General features: G+C 37.4%; 1 protein-coding gene across 1 annotated transcript in view; it reads left to right on the top strand.

Annotated features, from left to right (window-relative positions):
- The window catches only part of LOC149280155 (E3 ubiquitin-protein ligase MID1-like), a 51,681-nt gene that overhangs the window by 15,419 nt on the left and 13,412 nt on the right, over window positions 1-22,850 (top strand). The window contains exons 2-4 of the mRNA XM_089500777.1: window positions 245-340; window positions 15,351-15,458; window positions 20,857-21,005. Of these exons, the coding sequence (XP_089356903.1) occupies window positions 245-340; window positions 15,351-15,458; window positions 20,857-21,005 (353 nt within the window). The remainder of the gene's footprint in view (window positions 1-244; window positions 341-15,350; window positions 15,459-20,856; window positions 21,006-22,850) is intronic.

The following is a 22,850-nucleotide window of genomic DNA, read 5'->3' as shown; positions in this document are numbered from 1 at the left end:
AATAATTGTGTTCTTAAATAAAAATTGCTAAGGTCATGACCCTACAACAAATAATGGCATTTCCCCCTTGCCATCTGAATACTTAAACCACTCTGCTATATACAAGTTCTAAATAATAATAATTAACCTTTTATCTAGTACAAAATGTGCAAATAATTGTTATTGGACACAGCTACTCTGTGTTGCTTCACCATTCCTCATCCCAGCAAGTCAAAAAACTCTTCTTCTGCTTTTGTCTTTACAGCAAAGCCTGGAAAGCAATCTAACAAGTCTCATCAAGAGGAACACTGAAATGGAAATGCTGTTGGCCAAGCTTATTCAGACCTGTCAGCATGTGGAGGCGAGTAACTCAAATTACTGCAGATATTTTTGAAAGTAGTGACATGTTTAGCCAAAAATGAGAAAAAAGTGACTAGATGTCTGAGATTTATTCACACCCATTAAGTAGAAACCAGCCTTGGGCATGTATTATGGCAACTGGGCTATATTGTCATGGATGAATACATTGAAGAATTGCCCTACTTATGTATAAATGTATAACAGAAAATACTCAGCCTTATATATATATATTATTGCACACATGTGTGTATATATATAATATACATATGGTACAGCACACCACACCATGGGTCAGGTTTCATTAAAGCTATCCGGAATGGTCCTGGATCATGTACTTGTGTGTCTACATGGATTAAATATACTTCCTCAAACATGCTTCTCTAATTTGATATAAAGTATACAAATTTAGAGATCTAGTGCTTCCTTTTAGAGGATTACTTTCATCAACCGGATTTCGTAATGAATTTTATTCTGTAAAAATAAAAGGCATCTCTTGATTATACCGTTTTTTGGTTTTGGGTACATCTGCTTTTACTTTTCTGACAAACTATCGCAGAAATAAAATTTGAACATCAGGGTATCAGAAAGCAGGTTTTACATATTTTTGGCTTAAAACATTCAGTGAGGGATCACTTTGAAGCTTCAGAAAATTTGACAAAGCTCTGTCTAATTAAAAGCTCAACAGCATCTGATCAAAGGAGAGGCACAAACCACTTATGTTACCTGATATATGTATGTGGAAGCGTTGTCTTTATAAATGAAGATTTGATGAAAAAAACGCAGAAATGGTGGTTATGCATAGAAATGAATTCTAGTACGACGTTTGAAAAGTGGTTCTGCAGAAACACTGATTCACATGGGAGCAGGGGTTGTGTCAAACATTGCACCTGAATTTTTATAGAAAATTCCAAATTATTTATTTTAAGACATTCCAATGTTCAATGCATCCTACCATTAATGTCCTATTCAACAACCATCCATCTTCTGAAGTAGCCTAGTGGTCCCCTGGAGCTCCGTATGTACCGAAATGTTCCCCGAAAATAAGACACTGTCTTATATTTATTTTTCCTCAAGAAGACACACTATGGCTTATCTTCAGGGAATGTCTTATTTTTATTAAGTATAGTACAACAATCTACATTTATTCAAATATACTCATCTTGTCTGGGGGTACAGATACTCAGGCCAGCAAAGCTGATGTGTAAGGGCTGGCTTCTTTATCGGGGATCCAGTGAGAACTGGGTCCAATCTGCACAGTGGAGCTGGGATGACCTCTCTGGGCTCAGTAGCAGACTGCTTGCTGAAGCTTTTCCCCTATCCCCTGGTGTTTGTGTGGGGTGAGAGAGACCCACAGACTGCTGCTGGTCAGTGCTGGGGAGCAGCAGCTTTACTGGTGTTTTGTGGGGGGTGATAGAGACCCACAGACTGTTGCTGGTTGGTGCTGGGGGAGAGAAACCCACAGTGCTGAGTAAAATGGCAGCCACAGCTTTACTTCTTCCCCCTGCTCCTCACTTCACTGAGGAGACTTTTACTTTCACTTTCTATGTCTCCTCCCTCTATGCCTCGCTGCATAGCCACGCCTATCACTATGTCTTATTTTCGGGGTATGGCTTATATGGAGCAAATGCTTAGAAATCCTGCTACGGCTTATTTTATGGGTATGTCTTATTTTTGGGGAAACACGGTAGTATGTCATGCCCTCGTCAAAAACCACAACATAGGAAGCGAGGGAAAACAACTGCAATGTTTTACTAAAAGACCTGAATCCCTTTGTGCAGCTTTTTAGTTACTAGACCACTTTTTTTGAAAAATATACATCTCAATCGTTTTTTAGACATAACCACCAGTGTTCAAGAAATTGCCCATTAACTCATTCTGCATGGACAGCTTAACAGGGGGTTGTCTTTTATAACATGAGTTGAAGTGTTCAACTGGCCTATTCCATGAAGTCACCCAACAATGTAGTCCAAGTCTTGACCTCAATGTAGTAATTGCTATACTGGTTAGTTTATTTCTAGAAATATTTTATTAGGAGCGTTATCTCTTCAACTAGTCATCGCTGGCATATGTATTTGCAATTTATTTGGTTGTGTCATGAAGCTCCTTCCTTAGGGAAGCTGGGGTTCAAGTGTGTGTTTGCACTCTGAAGCAGATTTCGTGGTTTTGCTTTCTCAAGTATGACTATAGTGTGACTACTATTACATAATACATGTTCAGTATTTAAAATTAAATTTTCTGCTTTGCGCATAATGTTGTTTGGCTACATGTGGGTGTTAGAAAGAGAAAAGTCCTTACATGTATACAGCTGCAGTTATTTTATATATTTTCAATTATCGATTATGCCTAAACACCATTTTGACAATGTGGTAAAAGTCGTTTTTCCCACACCTGTGCATAGAGCAAAACAATAAAAGCAAATTCCTGAAAGCAGCCTTTTGCAATTTGTTGTTTTTTCCCCTCAAATGGTCTCTTGGTGCTTTGCCAGAGCACCATGGGCAAAGATGTTGATATTTTAATGGTCTATGTAGGATATCCCAGTTGTGTGTTTCATTGGATCCTTTTTCCTGGGAAAAATGCCAAAAAATGGGGAAAGGAGGTTATTCTGTTGGGGGTTAACTAAGAACTATTCCCATTTCCTTGCCCAAGAGTCTTTTTGAGTTGTTTCTCCATGCCAGGTCAGTGCAAGAACCCAATAAAAGCAATTCTCCATTTTACCTGGGCTGGCTTTATTAGCTTCAGAGATTTAGAAGTAATAGAAACGCCACAAAAATACACACAACAAATTAAGATGGCTTCCGGAGCACAATGCATCAATATGTTGTACCTGTGCTTTATATCACACAGTTATACTGTATAAGATTGCATATTCCTGTTTTCTGAACTGGTGTGCATCCAGTTTCAGATGAAGCGACCTCCCTTGTATAGTTGTAAATGCCTCTTGACCCCTTCAATAATTATCATGTTTACGGGAATGTTCATCTGCCAGAGCAGATTAAATTCAATCAAACATGCCTTGGAGTCATCACATTCATATGAATACTGTATGATGATTGAATTACATGAGACCAGTGAATTAATGTAGTGTTACCTGCAGAACAGTGGTAACAAAGAGGATTTTGTTGAAGATGAAGCCTCATTAAAAAAATAACTAGAACAGACATTATGTCTAAACAGTATTCTTCATTGATGATATTGGTGGTATTAGCGTGATAAAACGTCTTATCACTGTAGGTGTAGTATGGAAATCACGGAAGAACAATCAATCATTAATGTTTTACTACATCCTTGAATTTTGGATTTGAGCTGTCCTGTAATTATTTGTTATGTAAGTAAAATGCTCTCGTCTCTGAGAAGATAGAGGTTCATAGAGTTTTGCATAAATATGATAAATACTTTAGGATCTCTTAAGGGATCCACCTTAAATTGTAGACATGTCAGGGATTCAGGTGCAACAAGGTAGGAGCCCGCATCCGAGATCTCTGACAATTCCACACGTTAATAAAATAAATAACTTGGGCATTACAAAAAAATAAAATAACAGACATCGGTAAAAAGTAAATTTATGCTTGGGGTAAAGCAAGCTGGGCTACCGTTATTCACCACCTCCTTTTCTACTCTAAAAGAAATTACAGCACTTGCCTAGTGGAAAAGCTAACCTTTGAAAAATGCTTAAAGGACCATTCATACGTGGTCCATTTGCCTGCCTCGGCTATTTTTGTGTTCAGGAGGCCGAACACCTCTGTGTGTATGCAATATACCTGCCTCCTGTCGGCTCCAGAGCTGGCTCCACCGCTGTCGGTGGGGATCTGCATAGACCCTCATATGCATGCGTGGAAAGTGCTCTCAATTGACTTTAATGGGAATTCTTTCTTGCCACTGATTGGCAAGTTTAGTTGTACGAAAGAGGAAGAAGACTGCTACATCTAGAGATGCGCTTTCTACGTCAGGAAAGTACTTTGATGTGGACTCTCAAACACGGACATCAAGATAAATAACATACAGACTCAAGCAACATTTTACATATTTTTTCTTATTATATTACATTACGGCGATAAAGTTATCGCTTGGCTCTTTTTTCCCCATGCTTTAATAGGGGTTTAATAGTTTTTGGACACATGCGCGATTAGTAGATAGTCGGAAGATGGCCAAACTTTTATTGTCGCCGTCCATCATATCCTTTCATCACCCCATCATCTCGAAGTCCAGATGCGCAACCAACACACTCAATTCATGATGTTGAGTTGATGGACAAGTTGATGGACAACAAGTGTTATTTGTTCTTGGCAGAAACTGAAAGCCTGTGTTATCAAATTTTTAGACACCAGGGGGTGGGACAGTTATGTCAATTTCCAATTTGATGTTTTTGATTTAGGTTCATGTGAAAATGATTTTCTCTGCTGTACAGAGAATTCTCTACCCAATACTCAGCCATTAGCAAGTCGGAGGAGTTCAAGATCTCTGTTTGATGTTTGAAAACTTTTGCTTAGTCTTATGTTACCGAAATAAACATGTGGGTTTGTTCTGACATGAAACTACCCCAAGGACATTGTCCATTTTGTAGCAATTACCTTAAATCCTGCTTCACAGTCAGCTGCCTTTGATAAGCAAATGGAGGAAAATTGTATACATCAGGGTACCGATCACCATAGTCATTGGTCTGGTTCTACTTAGCATAAGATTTATGTATTTTCTGTGTTGGTGAGTAGTTGCTGTATGTTGGGACTCAAAGTGGTCAAATACATTTGATTTATGGTGGCTTGGTGACCATATATTTAAATTATTCTGAAGTTATTTTCATTTCAGAACAGGTACAGCCGTGCCCAGTGATTGTGTACCATAAACGTGTATCACAGTACCTTCTGGCCTTGTTAGCGGTACTTATAGCATGCCTGACGTTTTAGAGGATATATGTAATAGAATGCATAGTTGTAATATAGAAAGTATGTTGTATGAAGGGTCTATGTGGAGAAACATTGTCTTTACAAGCTGGTGTACACAGTACCTGACAACGTGTACAGTCTTCCTTCTTTTTTTATTTTATTTATTTTTTTATATTTTTTTTAATTAAATAATAAAACATGAATACAAAACAGTAATACAGATAATAGAAATTCTTTAAATAACATAAAAATATATCTATATTCTATCTGTAATATAGTTGTAGTATAGTTTAGCATCTTAACATTTGAAAACACAAAATTTAGCTAGGTCGAGATACTTCACATATTATCTCATGATCTAGCATAACATAACAAAAACATAACATTCATACCTCATCCACACATACTAAAGAGCTCAAATCTTAGTTTATTATAAGTTACAATAGCTAATTGGATATTTATCTGTCCAGAGTTTCCAAATTAAATAAAATGTTTGTAATCTCTGATGTGCTTGATAGTATCCATGTTCCATTAAGCATTGGAGTTTTAATTGATTAACCACCTTCTCTACGTTAATATTTTTTTTTTGTTGCCTATTTCTTGCTATAATTATCTTCATAGCTAAACAACCCTGTATTACCAATGCTCTTTGATTAAAAGATATATTAGTCAGATTCAGATGGAGATGGTGGAATATCTTTTTTAATAAAATCAGAGATTAACATAAACACTTCATACCAGGTTTTACCGCAATCCCACCAGATATGTCTAGATGTTCCATGTACTAAATTACATCGCCATCATATAGGAGATGAGCTCTGTTTAATTTTAGCTAATCTAACAGGGATCAAATACCGTCGGAGCAAAATTTTAAGATGTAATTCTGACATATTAAGGCAATGGGAGACTTTATTTATTTCTATTGCACTATTTATCCATTGTTTTTGGTCTACTTGTATATCCAGATCAGTCTTCCTTCTTCATGTGTGTAACAATCATGATGTACTGCACAGTAATACCAGTATGTGTAGGTTGTAAATACTGTAATTAGGATTTTTTGTGGGTAGTCCGGCTAAGAGACAGCACATGGTAGAGGAGGAGAACTTTGACCTCTGCTATGGCTTACATCATTTTGACGAATGGGACAGCGCCAAATTTTGGCTATGTAGTTAAAATGAACAACTTACGTATTTAGTATGTATTCTAGGGCAGAGGAATGTTATGCCTTTATTAAATTAAACATAAATTTTTGTTGTTTTAACACTTATTATTATCATTATGATAATGATTAAACAAACCTTACCTGTTATGATACTTGTCTATACACACTGCCCCATCCTCACTTTTGATAGGCTCTGATATGCATATGGATATGAAAACTTAAGACATTTGTGTAACAATTGTGCAAAACTAAGTATAGTGAGATCCATAGTGATTTTATATGTATGAACATTTTCTATATTTTTTCCCCCCCATTCTCTTCCTATGACATTCCTAAATGGAGATGTTCTACAACTCCGTAAACGTACATTGAACTACAATATAAATAAAAAAAACTAATGAAAAACATAACCGTAATACAGTTTCTCTGACATACTGATGCGTTCATAGCTAGCTGTGAAAAATGCATTAATCCAAGGTTATCGTGGATTTCAGTGAGTCATAAAAGAAGAAGAAAAAACACTCATCTAGATGGCAACAAAGAACTAAAGAAGTCATGTCATTTTTCAAATAAAAAGTAAAAAAAAAAGGAAAAGAACACTTTGTACCCAAATAGCTGTAGCTTTCAAGTGAGACTTAGATGTACCATATTTGCTCGATTATAAGACGACCCCCCAAACCTGAATATTAATTTAGGAAAAAAAGAAAAAGCCTGAATATAAGACGACCCTATAGGAAAAAAGTTTTACCAGTAAATGTTAATTCATCTAAACTATTTTTTTTTTTAAATAAAAGCTATGATTGAGAAAAATATTTTGGTTTTATTTCCTTCTATTTTCCAACCTGCCCCCCAGTAATGCACATCTGCCCCAGAAATGCCTTATACCCCCTATATCACTGTGCCCCATGATATGCCTTTAAACCCTCTAAATGCCACTGTGCCCCATGATATGCCTTTTAACCCTATATGCCACTGTGCCCCATGATATGCCTTTTGACCCCCTATGTGCCACTCTGCCTCCAGAAATGCCTTATACCCCTATATTCCACTCTAGCATTTAGAGGGTTAAAAGGCATATTATGGGGAAGAGTGGCATATAGGGAGGTTTAAGGCATTCAGGAGGCAGTGGCATATAGAGGGTTAAAAGGCATTTCTGGAGGCAGAATGGCATTAAGGGCGTTAAAAGGCATTTCACAGAGCACTCTGCGTCCAGAAATGCCTTATCCCCCCCCCCCCCCAAACTTACCGGTGCTTCTGACTTCTGACATTTAGTAAATTTGTAGGCGTTTTTAGGCATTTGCCTGCTTTGCCCAATGGCCATCCAGGGACTAGGGGTCAGAGTACAGCTACCGAAAAATAAGTGTTTCTTGAGAAGTCCTTGGTCTCTTGATAGATTTAAAATAGTTATATGCCTATACCGTGCAATTTTAATTCACTTACTTTATTAACCTCCACTGCTTCTGGGTGGTTGTTCCATTTATCTTAACGAAACATCTTTCAATTCACTGAAAAAAAACTTAGTTTCCTCTATTAAAGCAAATCTGGTATAGATGCCTTTTTTTAAAGAAGATCTGTTGCTTTTCTTTCTTTTAAGTTGCTGCTCCTTTTTGCTTGCAGTCCTTGGGAAAATCAGTGCCGGAAATTAATTGGTATGCCGGTTCTGCCATCTTTGGCCACTGATCTTGCCCTCTATTAGGTAAAATAGTATTTAAACATCTGTAAAAAAAAAATAATACAGCAATTGATGAAAAAGAAGCACAATGCTGCAGTGAATTAAGCAAAAGTTTTGACTGTAACAATTCAATTTTTAACACATTACCTGTTACTGTCTGAATTATACTTATAGTACTATGTTCAATAAATGTTCGTTACCAGGCCTGGACCGGCAAACTAGGCAAATGATTGAGCCACACGTATAACTTTACTGCTGCTCTAGGGCTGGTTTGGGTGTGCAGCTGCTGGCGCGATACATGCGGTCTCTCGCTGCGAGTGTGTAACGGCGTCTCCATTTACGGCCCCTGCTTGGCCCTGTTGGATACATGTAAGCTCCTCTTGACTACTTTTGTAGTTAGATATACTGTACTTTATGGTATATTTATCTACTGTCGGTATTTAAAACAAAGAGCTGTTTGGTTAATTTAAAGCGCTATGGGTCATGTACAAGTAATCCGCACACTCAAGGTGATGGGAGACTTAAAAAAACAAAAAAAAAAAAAACTAAAATAGGATGATGTTCCAAGAATCACACCAATTCACTAACACAAACCTGTTAAGACTAATTGCACGATTAGCATGGTTTTTACACACCCTTTTGTCTCCACAGAAGCACATATGAGCCATATTTAGAGTTCCCAGGTTCTCCTGCTTCCTGCCAAATTACCCGGAGCAATGATCGTTAAACTATACACCAGCCGATATGTCAGCTTTCCAGAGCAGCGCAGGTGTTACTCCGTGGGCTGAGCGTTATGGTGGGAACCAGGAAGCTAGTTATTGTCCCCCAGGACAATGAGGGGAACTCATCAAAGTTTTTTTTTTTTAACCATTGCGTTTTACTATAAAATAACTTTACATTAACCCATTACAGAGATGGAAAGGGAGGCTTTCTGCTCTGGCGATAGAATGTCGGCACTATGACTTTGTGCATTAACACTGGCGCATAGCACAATCCGACATCTGCACCTGTTATGTGTGGCTGAACAACTCTGTGACCGTATGTAACGCAAGTGCCATTATAAGATGCCTTCTGCACATGTACAACGCCTATTATTATATGGGAGATCTGCTCTAACTGCAGCACTTGATAAAGCTATTATTGCTGTAAGCGATCCAAGATTCCATGTATTAACAAAGTTGATTGGGATGAGACATTTGGGGTTTCCTTGGCAAATTTGGGTCTAATTTCCCCAAAAACATTAGCAACCTGTAATGGTCATGAATTATTGGCATGAACTCAAGAATTCCTGCAATGGATATTCTCCAAAGACAAATTATTAACGGCCTTGTGGTTTAATTCTGCGGGATGTCTTGGGAAAGTGAATCCACCTTATTTTAGTCTTTACTTCACATGTCTATAGAGGAGCTGCTCTTTTAAGATAACTTCAGTGGGAGAGGAGCCAAGAACAGATTCAGGCTGCACAAAGGTCTTCCTGTCTGCCTGACCACCCCAACTCCTCTATAAATATTTTTTGAACAATTAGATAGAGGAGAAGTATTTCTTTGAATAATAAATGCATGCCGTGCAAAATTCATCCTATGAGGATCTCGCTGTCAAAACAGATATTCTGGAGCTAAAAAGGAACTTTTCCAACAACCACATCCTCACGGTAGCAGAGACATGCCTGTACATGCACAATACATACACGGTGTGTAACTAGCCAAACCTGGACTGGTCTGCCAGGTTACCTGAGAAGTATTTTCAGTTTTCATGTAATACTAGGTTCTCTTTGGTTATAATGTTACTAGTATGAGAGATTTCTGAAAGTATGAAAATCAGGATGCCTATAATCCAGGAAGGATATATAACATATTGATCGATACGGTACAATGCTATTGTTTGATTACCTGCTAATTATTTTATCAGTATGGAGCTGACTTCCTCTTATTCTTCTCTGATTTAATGATATCTGGGCACCCCAATTGGTGCTTTCTTCCATGGTATATCAAGTTGAAAGTAATTAGACCCATTTAGTTACCACCATTACCGAGTCACTACATTAACATCTTGTGTGGTGGACTATTGAAGTTAATATTTGGGTCAGAGTCAAGTTTGTTAATTAGAGAAATCCTCTGACAGGCTTATGGCTCTTGAGTGTGATATGTATTTATTTATATATATATAATATATATATATAATCTTTGTCTAGCTCTTTCTATATTTCATGAAAATGCTGGACTGCCTTCCAATTGGTTTGGTTTCGTCAACAGAGCACAAAGAACTCTGTGTTGTATATGTGCCATATGGATACTTGTGAGAACCGAAATCCTAAACAAGAGGAGGCATTTCAACTCGGTTCACTTTTCTAACTCTCCCTTCAACACATTCTGGGATTAGCCCCATTCTTTGGTTCATTCGTTTTTGCTTGCCATTTTACGTTACTCCTAGAAAAGATGGACTTCAAGGATGAAAACTGGAAGTCATCTAGATCCCAAGGGACATTTGGGCGAGACAGATGCTCATTCACTAGCTGATTATGAAATTCATGAATGTAAATGTAGATGCTTCAATACTTAAGGATTGGGTAAAAATGTGAAAATCTAAATACTAAGCTATGTGATGCAGTTCTTCGCTCCAACCTAAATTGTAGAGTCTTGCAATGTAAGGGAAGGCTCAGGACAAAAGACTAATTTATCTTCTGCAGACACGTATGTTGTCTTACTCGTGAGGTAGGGGTGAATTCTGTTTACATGGAACCTCAAATATTAAAGTTATGCTGACATTGGTTGCCCTTGAGGATTATATTAAACAATCTAAAGGCTTATGTTTAAAAATCTGCCCTGTATTTTTAGCAGCTGGCAGGAAGCCTGTTCATTTTACCTTACAATCTCTTTTTTTTTGCGGCTCACAGCACTGTAAAAATAAAGATACTTTTGGAGGTAACTCCGCAACATAAGGGGCATAAAATATAGTGGATTTCAATTCCTCTCACTTCAGAGTTACTGCCGGCACCAAGAGAGCAGCTGCTATTTGAAATATGGATATTGATGTGATCGTGTCAAGTTCAACCACCTCGTCTTGATGGAGTGGCGGCTACAAGTGAGGGTTTTGCCGCTGTGAGTTTTAAAGGCAGGGAAAGAGATTACAGGGGACCGTGTCAATATACAGAGCTATCGAATTGACTTCCCGTGTAAAAACATTTATGTCAACGCTTCCTTTTCCCTATTAACCAAGCCGTGCTATATGAAAATAAGCGTTCTATACTTCATAAGGGGAAAAATATCGGTGCGGCTCCTTAAAAACATGTTGGTATTTAAAGGGGAAGTAAAGTATGTGTATGCATGTATATTTTTTTATTTACAGTAACAGTAATTTACCGTACGGCTGCAGTCTACAGTCTAATATGTAGCCCTAAGGGTTAGTCACTTTAATGGATCTTGAGCATGGTCCTCTAGGGCAATAAGGCCCAGGAACACTGAATTGCAGCAAAGTGCGAGATCTAGCTAAGCCAGGCTCTGGAAAACCTCCCACAAACCCCTGTGTTCCATTACCACTCAAAGTTTTTATTCAGTGGGTGCAGTTTTCTGTGTCATTAGTAAAGTCATCAATAAATTGGCAGTGATTGATCAGTTCATTTCTGTAAAAGGAATGATCGTGGCTTGGATGGACACGGTCTCATAATGTCATAATAACATGTCAAGCAATAGGCCCGTGTAACAGATGTTATACATTTTGTTTAGATGCATTTTGCACTCTAATGGCCGGACACAGTCCCTGAAGAGAATGTGATTAATTGAAATTGAAGTTGGAAAACATTTTTCTCCTTTCACACTCCCTCACTGTGCAATAAGTTTATAGCGTTCCTTTCTTTGGTGTTTTCCTTATCTTGGATTGTATATTTCACCATGAACTGTCTTGTGTTAGATGAAGCTTACAGAACAGGCCAGCTGCTGGAAGTCACAGATTTAAAGCCTTTCTCTAGATCCAACCTCATATGTATCTCTCCTTTGTGTTCCTTTTCATTCTGTCAGCATCTTGCTTTTCTTTCCCTTGTGCATTCCAGGTCTCACTTCATTAAGGCTTTACGTGCATTTAGAGACCCTTGTGAATCATTTTGGCTTCCCCCAGCTGCCCATATTTGGCAGGCTCATAACTCATCAGCCAAAGGAGATAAGAAACAGATTTTTGTGCCAAACCGGAGATAATCGCATGATGCATTTTAGAACACCTCAGCATTTTGGTAATGGTGTGATCATCGTAAATACGAACAAGGCCCTGTGTAGACTTCATAACATAAAAAGTTAAAAGACAACACTTTGAAAAATATGGTTTTGTAATTGCGGTATGGATAACATCTGTTATTGCTGTGAAGCATCTCAGTATCCTTTTGTCAGAACCAGCACAATGGGAACTGCCTAGGCGTGCTTCATAGCCTGACCGTGGTGGCCCTTTCTTCATCTACTAACTTAATCTGCTTGACATGCAGTTTAAAAGGATGTACATGCCCTACAAGAGCTGACCCATGTGGGCTACGTTTTTTTTTCTTTCTGAAACTGTTCCTAAAGGATTTTTTTATTTTTATGTATGTATGAGGGTATGGTGTGGTATAGAGCCACACACTTCTCTTTACTATCTACTCTCTACCTTTCTGACTTTACAATCAAAACCAGGTTGACTTCAAGCTGTAAAAGTACCAATGCTTTAGAGAATGGTCATCACCTTGGGTTCCTATGTGGATGACTCGTTGTAATGATTAATCTTAATGTGACAGCTTGTGTACTTCAACTTAATGTCCACACACAGCCACTGCTATTTAAAGTAACACAACAGTAAATATTCTGTCGGATCAAAGGGAGAAAATCAGATTCAAATGACTGGTGAATAATAAGCTTTGGGGGAAGTACTACAGAGTAAGTGCAGGCTAATAAATGGAAGTACTCTTGGGATAAAGTAAATAGGGAATTGAAAATACCACATGGGGAAAGGGGTCTCGATTAGGACAATTCAGTTTACTGGCATGCATTTAGATTGCGTTCTTTTGTCTCATTTTCGGTTATTTTCCATGCAGTCAAATGTGTATATTTGATTCAAATGTTATAGCTATGTTTGGCTAATTTTCTGTCACTATTTATCACTGTACGCCAATGTTTAGCAGTGAGAAAGATACAATGAAGCAACCCTGGTGGTAGGAGAGAATAAGAAAAACGAAGAGGAGATTGGCTTATTAAGGGGATAGGAAGTATTGGGTGAATGGAGGAGAGAGAGATGGTCATCATGCAAAGGTTTATTCTTTGGAGATGAAGTAGGGCCAGACATGGTGGAATAAAAGACTGGTAGTGTGTGATTTGGAGGTGAAGTGAAGGAGAAAGAAATAGTGTCTGAAGGGACCTCCTAGGACCTTGCAAGCTTATTCTTTGAATCTACTGCTCCCCTAAAAGCTATTGTAAAGTTCTTACTCTTGATGTAAAAAAGGTTAAATCCCAAAAGATAATTGCAATGAATCTTACTATTTTATTTCAGGTATTTTCTTTATAACAATCACAGTCTCGTATGAGTTTTTTGTATCAGGAGTCAGCAATCTTATTGGTTTAGTGATTTCAGCAAGTTCGATGGTTTTTACGATGCATGTTGGTATTTTAATGAAGAGCGGACGTAATGCTGATTGAAGTTCTTTTTTTAAAAGGATAAATATGTATTGGAGTCTTTTATATAGTTGATTATTTTACTAAAAGAATGTTAACCCATGCCGTTCATGGGACTATGCTAAAAGTATCTATAAAAATGCTTATTCAATTCAAGTGAAAGGATGATGCATTAAGATGGCAAATATGCCAAATACTGCACTTGCAATATAAAAATAAATGGGAACTTTAAATGAAGCTACTCGAAGGTCTACCTGGGTGACTGGCGTTGTGGAGGGCAGGTCTAACCAACCATAGGCAGGGCTAGCCCCAAAATTCATACCTAGGATCTCTCTGGGTTCGATCCAGAATCTCCAGGTGAAGCCTTGCTGTCTTGGGATCTGTAGTAAAAGTAAAATAATTAAGTAGTAGTGAAGGGCATTTAGCATGCATAGCCCCTGTGTGTGTTGTTCTTTTTGCAAGCAGCCTCCTGGCAAATGCTACTGATGCTTTGATGCATTCTTCCTCGGCTTACTGGCCTGTTAATACTGTGGATTCCCAATGTATTTCGCGATTACCGGTACTAACATAATTCCTGTAACCTTTTCTCTTTGGCATTAGCTGCTTTGGGGGAAAGATTGTAGGACGGGTGGAGCACAGGATACACGAAGTAATCTGGAACACAAAACTAGAAACACAGCAAATATCTGAATTTCCTGTTCATGAATCGACCTTCTATCATTATACAAAATATATTATAAATGCTTTAGTATACCCCAAACATATGTGAAATATAGTTTAAGCTCAACATGTACACATGGTTAACTTAGTTTTGCATACACTGCATGGAATATGAATGTGTGAACACAAAGTTACATACCTAAAGACATGGCTGCTTTTCCCCATGCTCCTGCCCTTGCGGGCATTGGGGGGCCACTGTGGTAACAAGTGAAAGGGACTAGAGCCAAGTACAGCATGGGGAAGCAGAATGGGGAGGGCAGCTGATACATTTAGAAAAAAATAAACGGTTGGGTGAAAAAAAGAATCATTGTTCTTTTAAGCTAATTGCCTGCTGTAAGCCCAAAGCATCCCGATTCTGATCCCATCCCTTAGTATTAACATCTGTTAACACAAGCTAAAATAAACACATCTTCATACCCAGAGTCATGCTTACCACAAAGCACCAACAGCATTAATCATGCGTACTTTTACTACATTCTAACAACTGCTAGTAGTGATAACAATGGGACACTCCAGCCATCATATGAATTTTAAGGCGTATGATAGCTATGTCTCCTTTAGATGACCATCGTCTCTCCGTTACTAATACATGGAGGGTTTTAGCAGAAGTTCCCCATACATGGACCTTGGGACTGCAGGAGCTGTGTACAGCCAAACAGAGCTTCACTGTCCATCACAGTCCCACTAAGGAAGAATGCAAATTACAAGTCTCTGTGAATCGTTAGACATCCCTGGTCTAATAAGCCAATAATTTAAGAAAATTAGATGAATGAACGAGACTGTAGAGGCTTTAGTTCGGTCGGATAAATGTAAAATACAATGTACTTGGGATGTGAAAATGCATAGGCAAAATATAGTGTTGCAATTAACGACAACAGAAGAGAGGAAAGTTTTGAATGGTTGGCACAATACAAATAATAATGCTAATAATCAAATGCCTTTTTTCTCTTTAGGTGAATGCGTCCAGACAAGAGGCCAAATTGATGGAAGAGAGCGACCAACTGATTGAAATTATTCAGCAGAGACGTCAGCTTATCGGAACAAAAATTAAAGAAGGAAAGGTAACACAATTTCTGTTTTTATATGTTTTGGAAGTTTCTGTTTGATTTGTTAATATTTTTTTTAAATATGTATGGTTAAAAATTGTTGTCCATTTCAGAACTACAAACATGTAACTCATTGAGATCCTATGACGTATTTGAGCCTAGACCTTGGGACTGAAATATTGATAGTTCTTGGGTAATAAAAAGCTAGTATTGATCACAGATCCTGAGTGCCAGGCTTATCATATTTTCTTTACGCCACTGAGCACTTCATCAGTGCATTAACTAGTTTAAAAATGTGTGTACTTTTTTCCCCCCATATATATCTTCCTCTGTCAATAAAGTTACTTATATTTGGACTTAAACACATGCTCACCCGCATATATAAAACAAGGGAAGAACTGGCAAGGGAGACAGAGCCTGTTTCTTGGATAAATATTCCAAAAGACTAGAACATTGACGTCTGCAGAAAGCAAAACTTGGCTGCTTTGCTTTTTTATATTGTCGGCACATGACAGTGGCATTGACTACAAAGGCATTGCAAGTTGTTCAGCTTTCTTGTAATTCTGACTTCAAGTCAATTAGAGATTGACCTCTTCTGTTACATGGCATCTTGTGTCTTGCTGTGCCCTTCTGGTATGTGGTATTCCTCCAAAGTTAACTCGAAATGTCAAGCCAAGTAGTGGTTTTATGGGAAAACTGCAGCATACAAGCAAAGTCCAGTGCGGTTTTAATGGTTCAATAAGCTGTCATGCTCTTCTAATTAACTTAAGGGGAAAAGCCCTTTTGGCAATAAGTGATGTTAAAGTGTTTGAAGAATCAGATTTCAAGAAGTGGAAATGACAGAAGTAGTTGTGCGTGGCTTTTTAAATACTCTACTTTCTACCTTTTATTTTTTGAATATATATTTTCAGCTGAAAAAATGACTTTTGTAATATCTTTGGGTTTATTTTTTCTGTGCTGCTTCTTGGTACATAATAATTCCACTCAACCGTACCAAAATAATGTTAGTACCATAATACAGTAGTCGGCCATCACTAAATAAAAACAACAAAAAAATAAAGTAAAAAAAGATACATAGATAAAGCTGAAGGCCACCTCTCAAAATTCCATTTGTCTTTACTTAGCTCCAAAAATCTTTAGGTAGGTTATATATTTTCCTTATATGATGATGTGAGGATTTTGATGCTAAGGACCTTAAATGCTTTAACAACCAGCAGAACTTGGAATCAATGTGGTCCGCAACGCCTTTGCAGGTTTTATTAAGTTTTGTAAAGTCAGTTGACTAACTGAAGCCTCATTGCATTAACCTGTAAATGTTTTTCAATCAAACCCATTTTGAGTGAGGCAACTATTTAAAACGGCAAAAATTGCCCCTTTCACCACTTGCTGGACACACCTCTCCTGTTCTTCTACAACTGGTGCTTCCCCTAATAATAGATCTTTCTCACATTCATTAGCTGCTGACCCTAAACATTTGTTGTTGTGGTTTGCAAACTAAAGCTTTTTGGTTTGAGTTTGCAAATCTCTTAACTTTCTTCTGCCTCATAATCCAAATATTTTTTTGCTTTGTCTGCCAAAGGGATCAGCTATTGCTAGTACAGCATTGTCAGTCTTGGCAGCACTGATACTTTAGAGTCCAAGCAAAAGGTTGGGGATGTTAAGAAATGGCTGTGATTACAAATGCAGGGAATTCATGGGAGTGACAGGTATGATTATCTAAATCCTGGTGATTGATTTTGTTTCCTTCCTAGAAGTAAGTAAAATTCTACGTGTCAGCATCAGGAGCTATAAGAAGTCTGTTTTCTCCCACACATAATATGATAATATTTGTTTTTCCCTCTGGGTCACATCAACAGGGAAAGAGTGAGTTGGTCATCACGACTAGACTTGCAGACCATGAAAAAATGTACCTGAGCGTGGTCTCTGCTGTATTACACACACACCAGAATGAGAGTGTTAATCTACTGAATTCTATTTGATAAGCCCTTTTTTAAAGAGGTTTCCTGCTTTGTTACACATAACTACAACTCATTGAACGTTCACAGCCTCTTGGCTACGGTCAAACGATCCTTGATCGTTTGACCTTAAAGAAGCACCAAGAAGCTCCTGCTAAAAGCCCCAAGGTGCACTCAAGCCCGTAGGGAGGTCTGGTCTGCGCCCACTGAATTATTTGTAATAACTGCGTTTTGATGCCGCTGATAAGAGCACAGATGCTCCGCTAAATAAGATATAAGGACGACCCTGCTTAAACGTACTTACAATCTAGAAGGTTTCTCTGAAAAGGCCAGTGAATAATTTTTATTTTATTTTTTGGTGGAATGGAAGGTTGTCCTTTGGGGCTCCTACCTTTCCTTCAACATTTTTATTCTTCCCCTGTTTGGAGGGGAAACAAAAAGATCGAACCCTCCCATTGGCCTTTTTCCTTTGGGTAGTGTGGCGCTAGAATAAAAAATTTTGATCCAGTTAGCCATTGTGCCAATTTCAGAGCACTTTGTTTTCACCCCCTTCTTCCTCAAGAGGAATGGGACTTGCATCGAGGGCTTCAACATTTAATCCATCTGCAAGATGATTGTGGACCATTTGATCCACGGAATGCTGATTGGCCCATAGCTTGTGGGGATAGCAGCTTAACCTGATTTCATGTAAAGCTATAGGAGTGAATCTAAATCGTTTTGGTCCTCTGTCATACTAAAAAACTGAAATATATCTAATATATATTAGCAAAAAATGAGTAGTATGATTCGAGCAGCAGTCCGTTTCCTAGATAATTTCTAGATGATTTTCTATCACCAAAAAAAATAAAGCAACAGGTAGATGCTGGAAATACCATTGTCTATTTTTAAAGCCATCATAGCGTTAAGAGGTCATCTAAAAGCAAGTGTGTAAGGAAGTGACAAGGAGTAGGGAGGGAAACAGACCATCTGTGCTTATTTTGGCTCTCATTGTTCTGTTGTGTGCTTTGTTTCATGATTGTGAAGAAGAATGAATGTACACTGGTCTATTATAATTAGCACATAAATGCTAATTTACCATTGTATACGTGAGAAAGTTCTCAAGGGACTTTTTGTAGTAGGAGAGATTATTTTGTAGTCTCTGTTCCTCTCTTACAAGGAAGTTGACCATTTAGCAGTATGGTAATGTAAGGAAGTTCTGTGTGTGTTCTTAAACGCTACGTCTGAAAACCCCCCGCTCATCTCGGGGTCTCCGGTACTTAAAGCCACCTAGTGCTTAAAGCCCCGTGTGAGTAGTTAACCAGGATTTATCAAACAAATTACCTAATACCGAACAGTTTAGTCATATTTCAGGTACAATTTGTCAGGCCACATTCTCCAGACTGTTTTCATTGCATACAAGAACATTCCATGCTGTCATATTTTTTTGTCTTGATATATTTTAATTGTAAAAAAAGGGAAATAGACCCATTCAAATTTTAAATATTTACATTAAAAACCACTTACTAAGCATAATGTGGTTTTCTGTCTCTTGCCGGTCTACATAATATTCTAGTAGTAGCACAGATCAGCTAAGTATGTGTAACAAGTTTGCTTGGAGTGGTCTTCAACGGTATAGGTCAATGAGTATTTTGACATTTTTAGCATTTAGTGTCTTGAGCTTTAAGTCTGATAGTTTGGATCAAGCCTGTTGACTTTAATGCTGGTCTGTTACATACACTAAAGTTAAAGTTTTTAAAATAGTATTAGAATGGCTTGCTAAGTCATACAGTAACTGTTTTCTGTTTCTATCATTTTCTTTTAAACTAGGATGAAACTCGCAGTCCATCAAGGGGGGGCTGTTAAGTTATCCACAATGACTTTAAAGACTTAAAGTTCAAAAATACTCGGCAAACATATCTAAGACTGTCCTGCAATTTACATTTTTCACAAGTATTCACCACTGGTAGTAACAATGTGACGGATCACCTTTATAAATAAATATTTACTTAAATGCTTAAAAAAGGCAGAAAATAATATTTATTGGGCTACCCTGCTATTTTATTTTTTAAGGAAAGACACTTTTGCACACGCCAGTTATTCTGTATAGAATCCCTGCTGGGCCAGCACGAAAAAAGCAGATGTGCTCAAAATATTTCAACATTTTGAATCCAGTGCTGGCTCCCGAGACCTGTAAGAATATGTATAAATATGTGTATTGTATTTTTTCTTTTCTCTGTGTGCATAACAAAAACAAAAAAAGAAACCCAATTACTTTAGCATACAATGCACAAAATCTGAAAATTCCTAAAGTGTTGAAATTCTTATTTATGGTAGAAACTTTCTGCAATGCAAAATAGTATGTGTGTGTTTTAGTAAATAAATCATTATCAATTAATGATATATACAATTTTAAACCATTCCAATTAAAGTACAATACATACAATAATACATATAAATATAGATGTATAACATTGATTTATTGCTGGCCCACAGAAAATGTTTAATTATAAAAGCACGTTACATAATTCAGTGGTAATTATTTGTTTTGTGATCCTTGGACACTACATACACCAAATCTCTCTACTTATTATTACTCAACTTATTACTTATAAATTGCTTAAGTAAGCGTTTTATAGTATCATTTTTTATTTGTTTAACTCTCCTTAGTAGAATTGAATTTAAGCTCTGATTTTTAATATAAGGATTTTTTTACGATTAAATATGGCTACGCATTCTTCACAGTTCTACTTAGAAGAATGTCAGTGCTTCCTAACTGCAAGCCCCCTCCGCATGGTTTTGGGGGTTGCCGAGGGGCCGCGATCTACACGATGATATGACTAATTTTACTCACGGTGGGATCCATTCACGAAAGCGAGTGTAGTAGCTTCTATACATCATGAAAGCCCAACCCCCATGAGCTGCTGCCCAACCCCCGAAGAGCTTGACTGGCCCTGTATAATATATAGCGAAATCAGTGCAATTTCTCCAAACTCTCCTCATCCATTGAGTTATACGTAATACGGGGCCAATTCAGAGCTTCTTGCTGGAGAAATCTGCTGGTGTTGGACCTTCAAAATGAATTATGAAGTGAAAGAGCTCTGCTCCCAAGTCTCCCAAGAATAGTGAATAGGGGACTGCTTCATTCTTTCTGTGCTCCATCTTAAACGTTCCATGAAATTTCCTTAGCATTATATTACAGTCTGTGTTATATAAAACGTGCTTGTTTTTGGCTTGCTGGGGTAGTTTGTGGCCCGTATACATAGGCAATATGGTAAGGTTGCCCTATGTGCCCAAAGTCCTAAGCTTGTCAAGAGAAGACCAATCCCAGGTCTTATTATATCATGGTGTTATTTCAGGAAACATTTTCATTATTGTGAGGTACAAATTGTGTGTTTGGCCTCTTTTTTTTCTGCATAGTCACAGTTGTTAAAAATCACTGGCTAACAATTTTTTTTCCTCTTTTCCCTTCTTTTTCTAAGGTCGTGAGGTTGAGAAAGTTGGCCCAGCAGATAGCGAACTGCAAGCAGTGCATAGAGCGCTCTACCTCGCTTATTTCGCAGGCCGAGCAATCTTTAAAAGAGAATGATCATGCTCGCTTCCTTCAGTCCGCCAAGAGCATCACAGAGAGGTAAACAGATTTCAGCATAATCTGTCATTTTCTCCTCGGGCAAACCGTGTTCATGCCATGTTACGTAGGCCCACAGAGAGCTCATATTGACAGTGACACATGTCAAGGAGTTTGTTTATTTTTGTTGGATATCAGAAATGGATGTTACCGCTTGAACCAAAGGATCCTTGTTTCTGAATAGAAATAAGAACTAAAACATGTCCCATCTTATCCTTAAAAAATAAATAAATAAATAAAAAAAAAAGGGAAAAAAAGACAAACACATAGCATATAGGGGTATTGCTCATTCGTAGCCATGACTAATTAAGTCCCAACTTTTGAATAATTAGCAAATTGGTCAGTTATATAACTAGGTACCCCCCAAAACGTATACATTATTATTAACCCCTTAATGACATGTACGGCCTCAAAATGCATTGTTTTCAATGGGTTTAGGGACCGCCCATTGTCCTTAAGGGTTAATTAGACAAGGAGAATTGATCAGAGAATCAATAGTTGCTATTATTTTAAAATTAGAACGGAGTTCTTATGCTAATAAGAAAATAGGTTGACTTTAAAATGGTAAATGTATATGCTTATTAAAATGCAGAGCAACACAGAAAAACACATTTCTATTGCATGAAAACGTAATTTGTACTTTAAAACTATACATTCGCATGTGATTGTTTTTATGGGGATCAATCACATTATTCTTTAGCCCAAAATGGGAGCTGGAAAATGTTTTATTTATTTTTTTATATAGATATAGGTATAGATATATACACATATAGATGAAACAAAATTAAATCAACCATAAAACCGCCCACATGGAGACTATATCTTGAGAGCTTCAAGACTTTCTCATATAAACATTTTGTAAATTATTTAAATATTAAATCATTTCCATGTACATCTGTTGCATTTTAATAAGCCATATCAACTTGAAATAGCGTTGTCTTTTTTTTTGTTTAGCCATCTTGACTACAAACAGATAAATGATCCAATGTTCTCAATCACAAGCCCCGCATTAATATGGCAGCATTAAAAGAAACAGAAACTGATTTGTTTTTAGGCACAAAAGTGTCCCAGCCAAAATATTTTGGATAGAAAATCTACATGTGTAGATAATTTATGGAGTAACTTTCCCAGAAACCATAATCTTGGCCGTGGCTTCGCCAGACTTGGCTTACAGACATTCGTTTTGATTGTAACATGTGAAAGAGAGATCAACATGGGAGGAATAGAATATTTTTTTAAATATGGAAAAAACAAGATATTTATGTGCCAGAGTAATTAATATTAATATCTGATCGTTTTTTATATACTGTTTTTGACTGAAGGCAGCGCAAATGGGGATATATATATTTATTATATCAGTATTCTCCCAGTTTGTATAGTTGCATCATAGATTTTATATTTAAAAAAATCCAGGGACACATATACATACTGTAGTCCATTATTTTATTTTGCTGCTAGCCTTGTTGTAAGAGCACTTTATTCATCATTTTATTCTGGTGAAGGACACTGGGAGAAGTCATTGTGATAGATGTCCAATGAATATTATCGGCTTTATAGCAACGGTTTTAACAGATCAGAGATGCTTGTCTTAGTTACCAATTTTCAGACCACATATGAAGTAGCGTGCAGTTTCTTGTTCATGTAACATCATGTCATGCTTTGCCCATGTTAATTGGTAGTAGTGACTTCACCCATCTTTTCCCACGCAAGCTTTGGTCGTAGAGTTTGCAGGACAGTTGTAGTTTCAACTCCTTGACTTAATATACATTATGAAGGGTGAACAATGGGGAACATCTGTAATGCACAGTCAGATCAGTGAGATCTCCTCACTCGTTGGATTAAGCCCTT

Source organism: Sceloporus occidentalis, unplaced genomic scaffold, assembly GCF_023333645.1.
Source record: "Sceloporus occidentalis isolate IW3139 unplaced genomic scaffold, rSceOcc1.0.p SCAF_159, whole genome shotgun sequence".
NCBI classification, from domain to species: Eukaryota; Metazoa; Chordata; class Lepidosauria; order Squamata; family Phrynosomatidae; genus Sceloporus; species Sceloporus occidentalis.
Note: the sequence above shows the minus strand (reverse complement) of the source record. Positions and strands in the feature narration are given on the sequence as shown.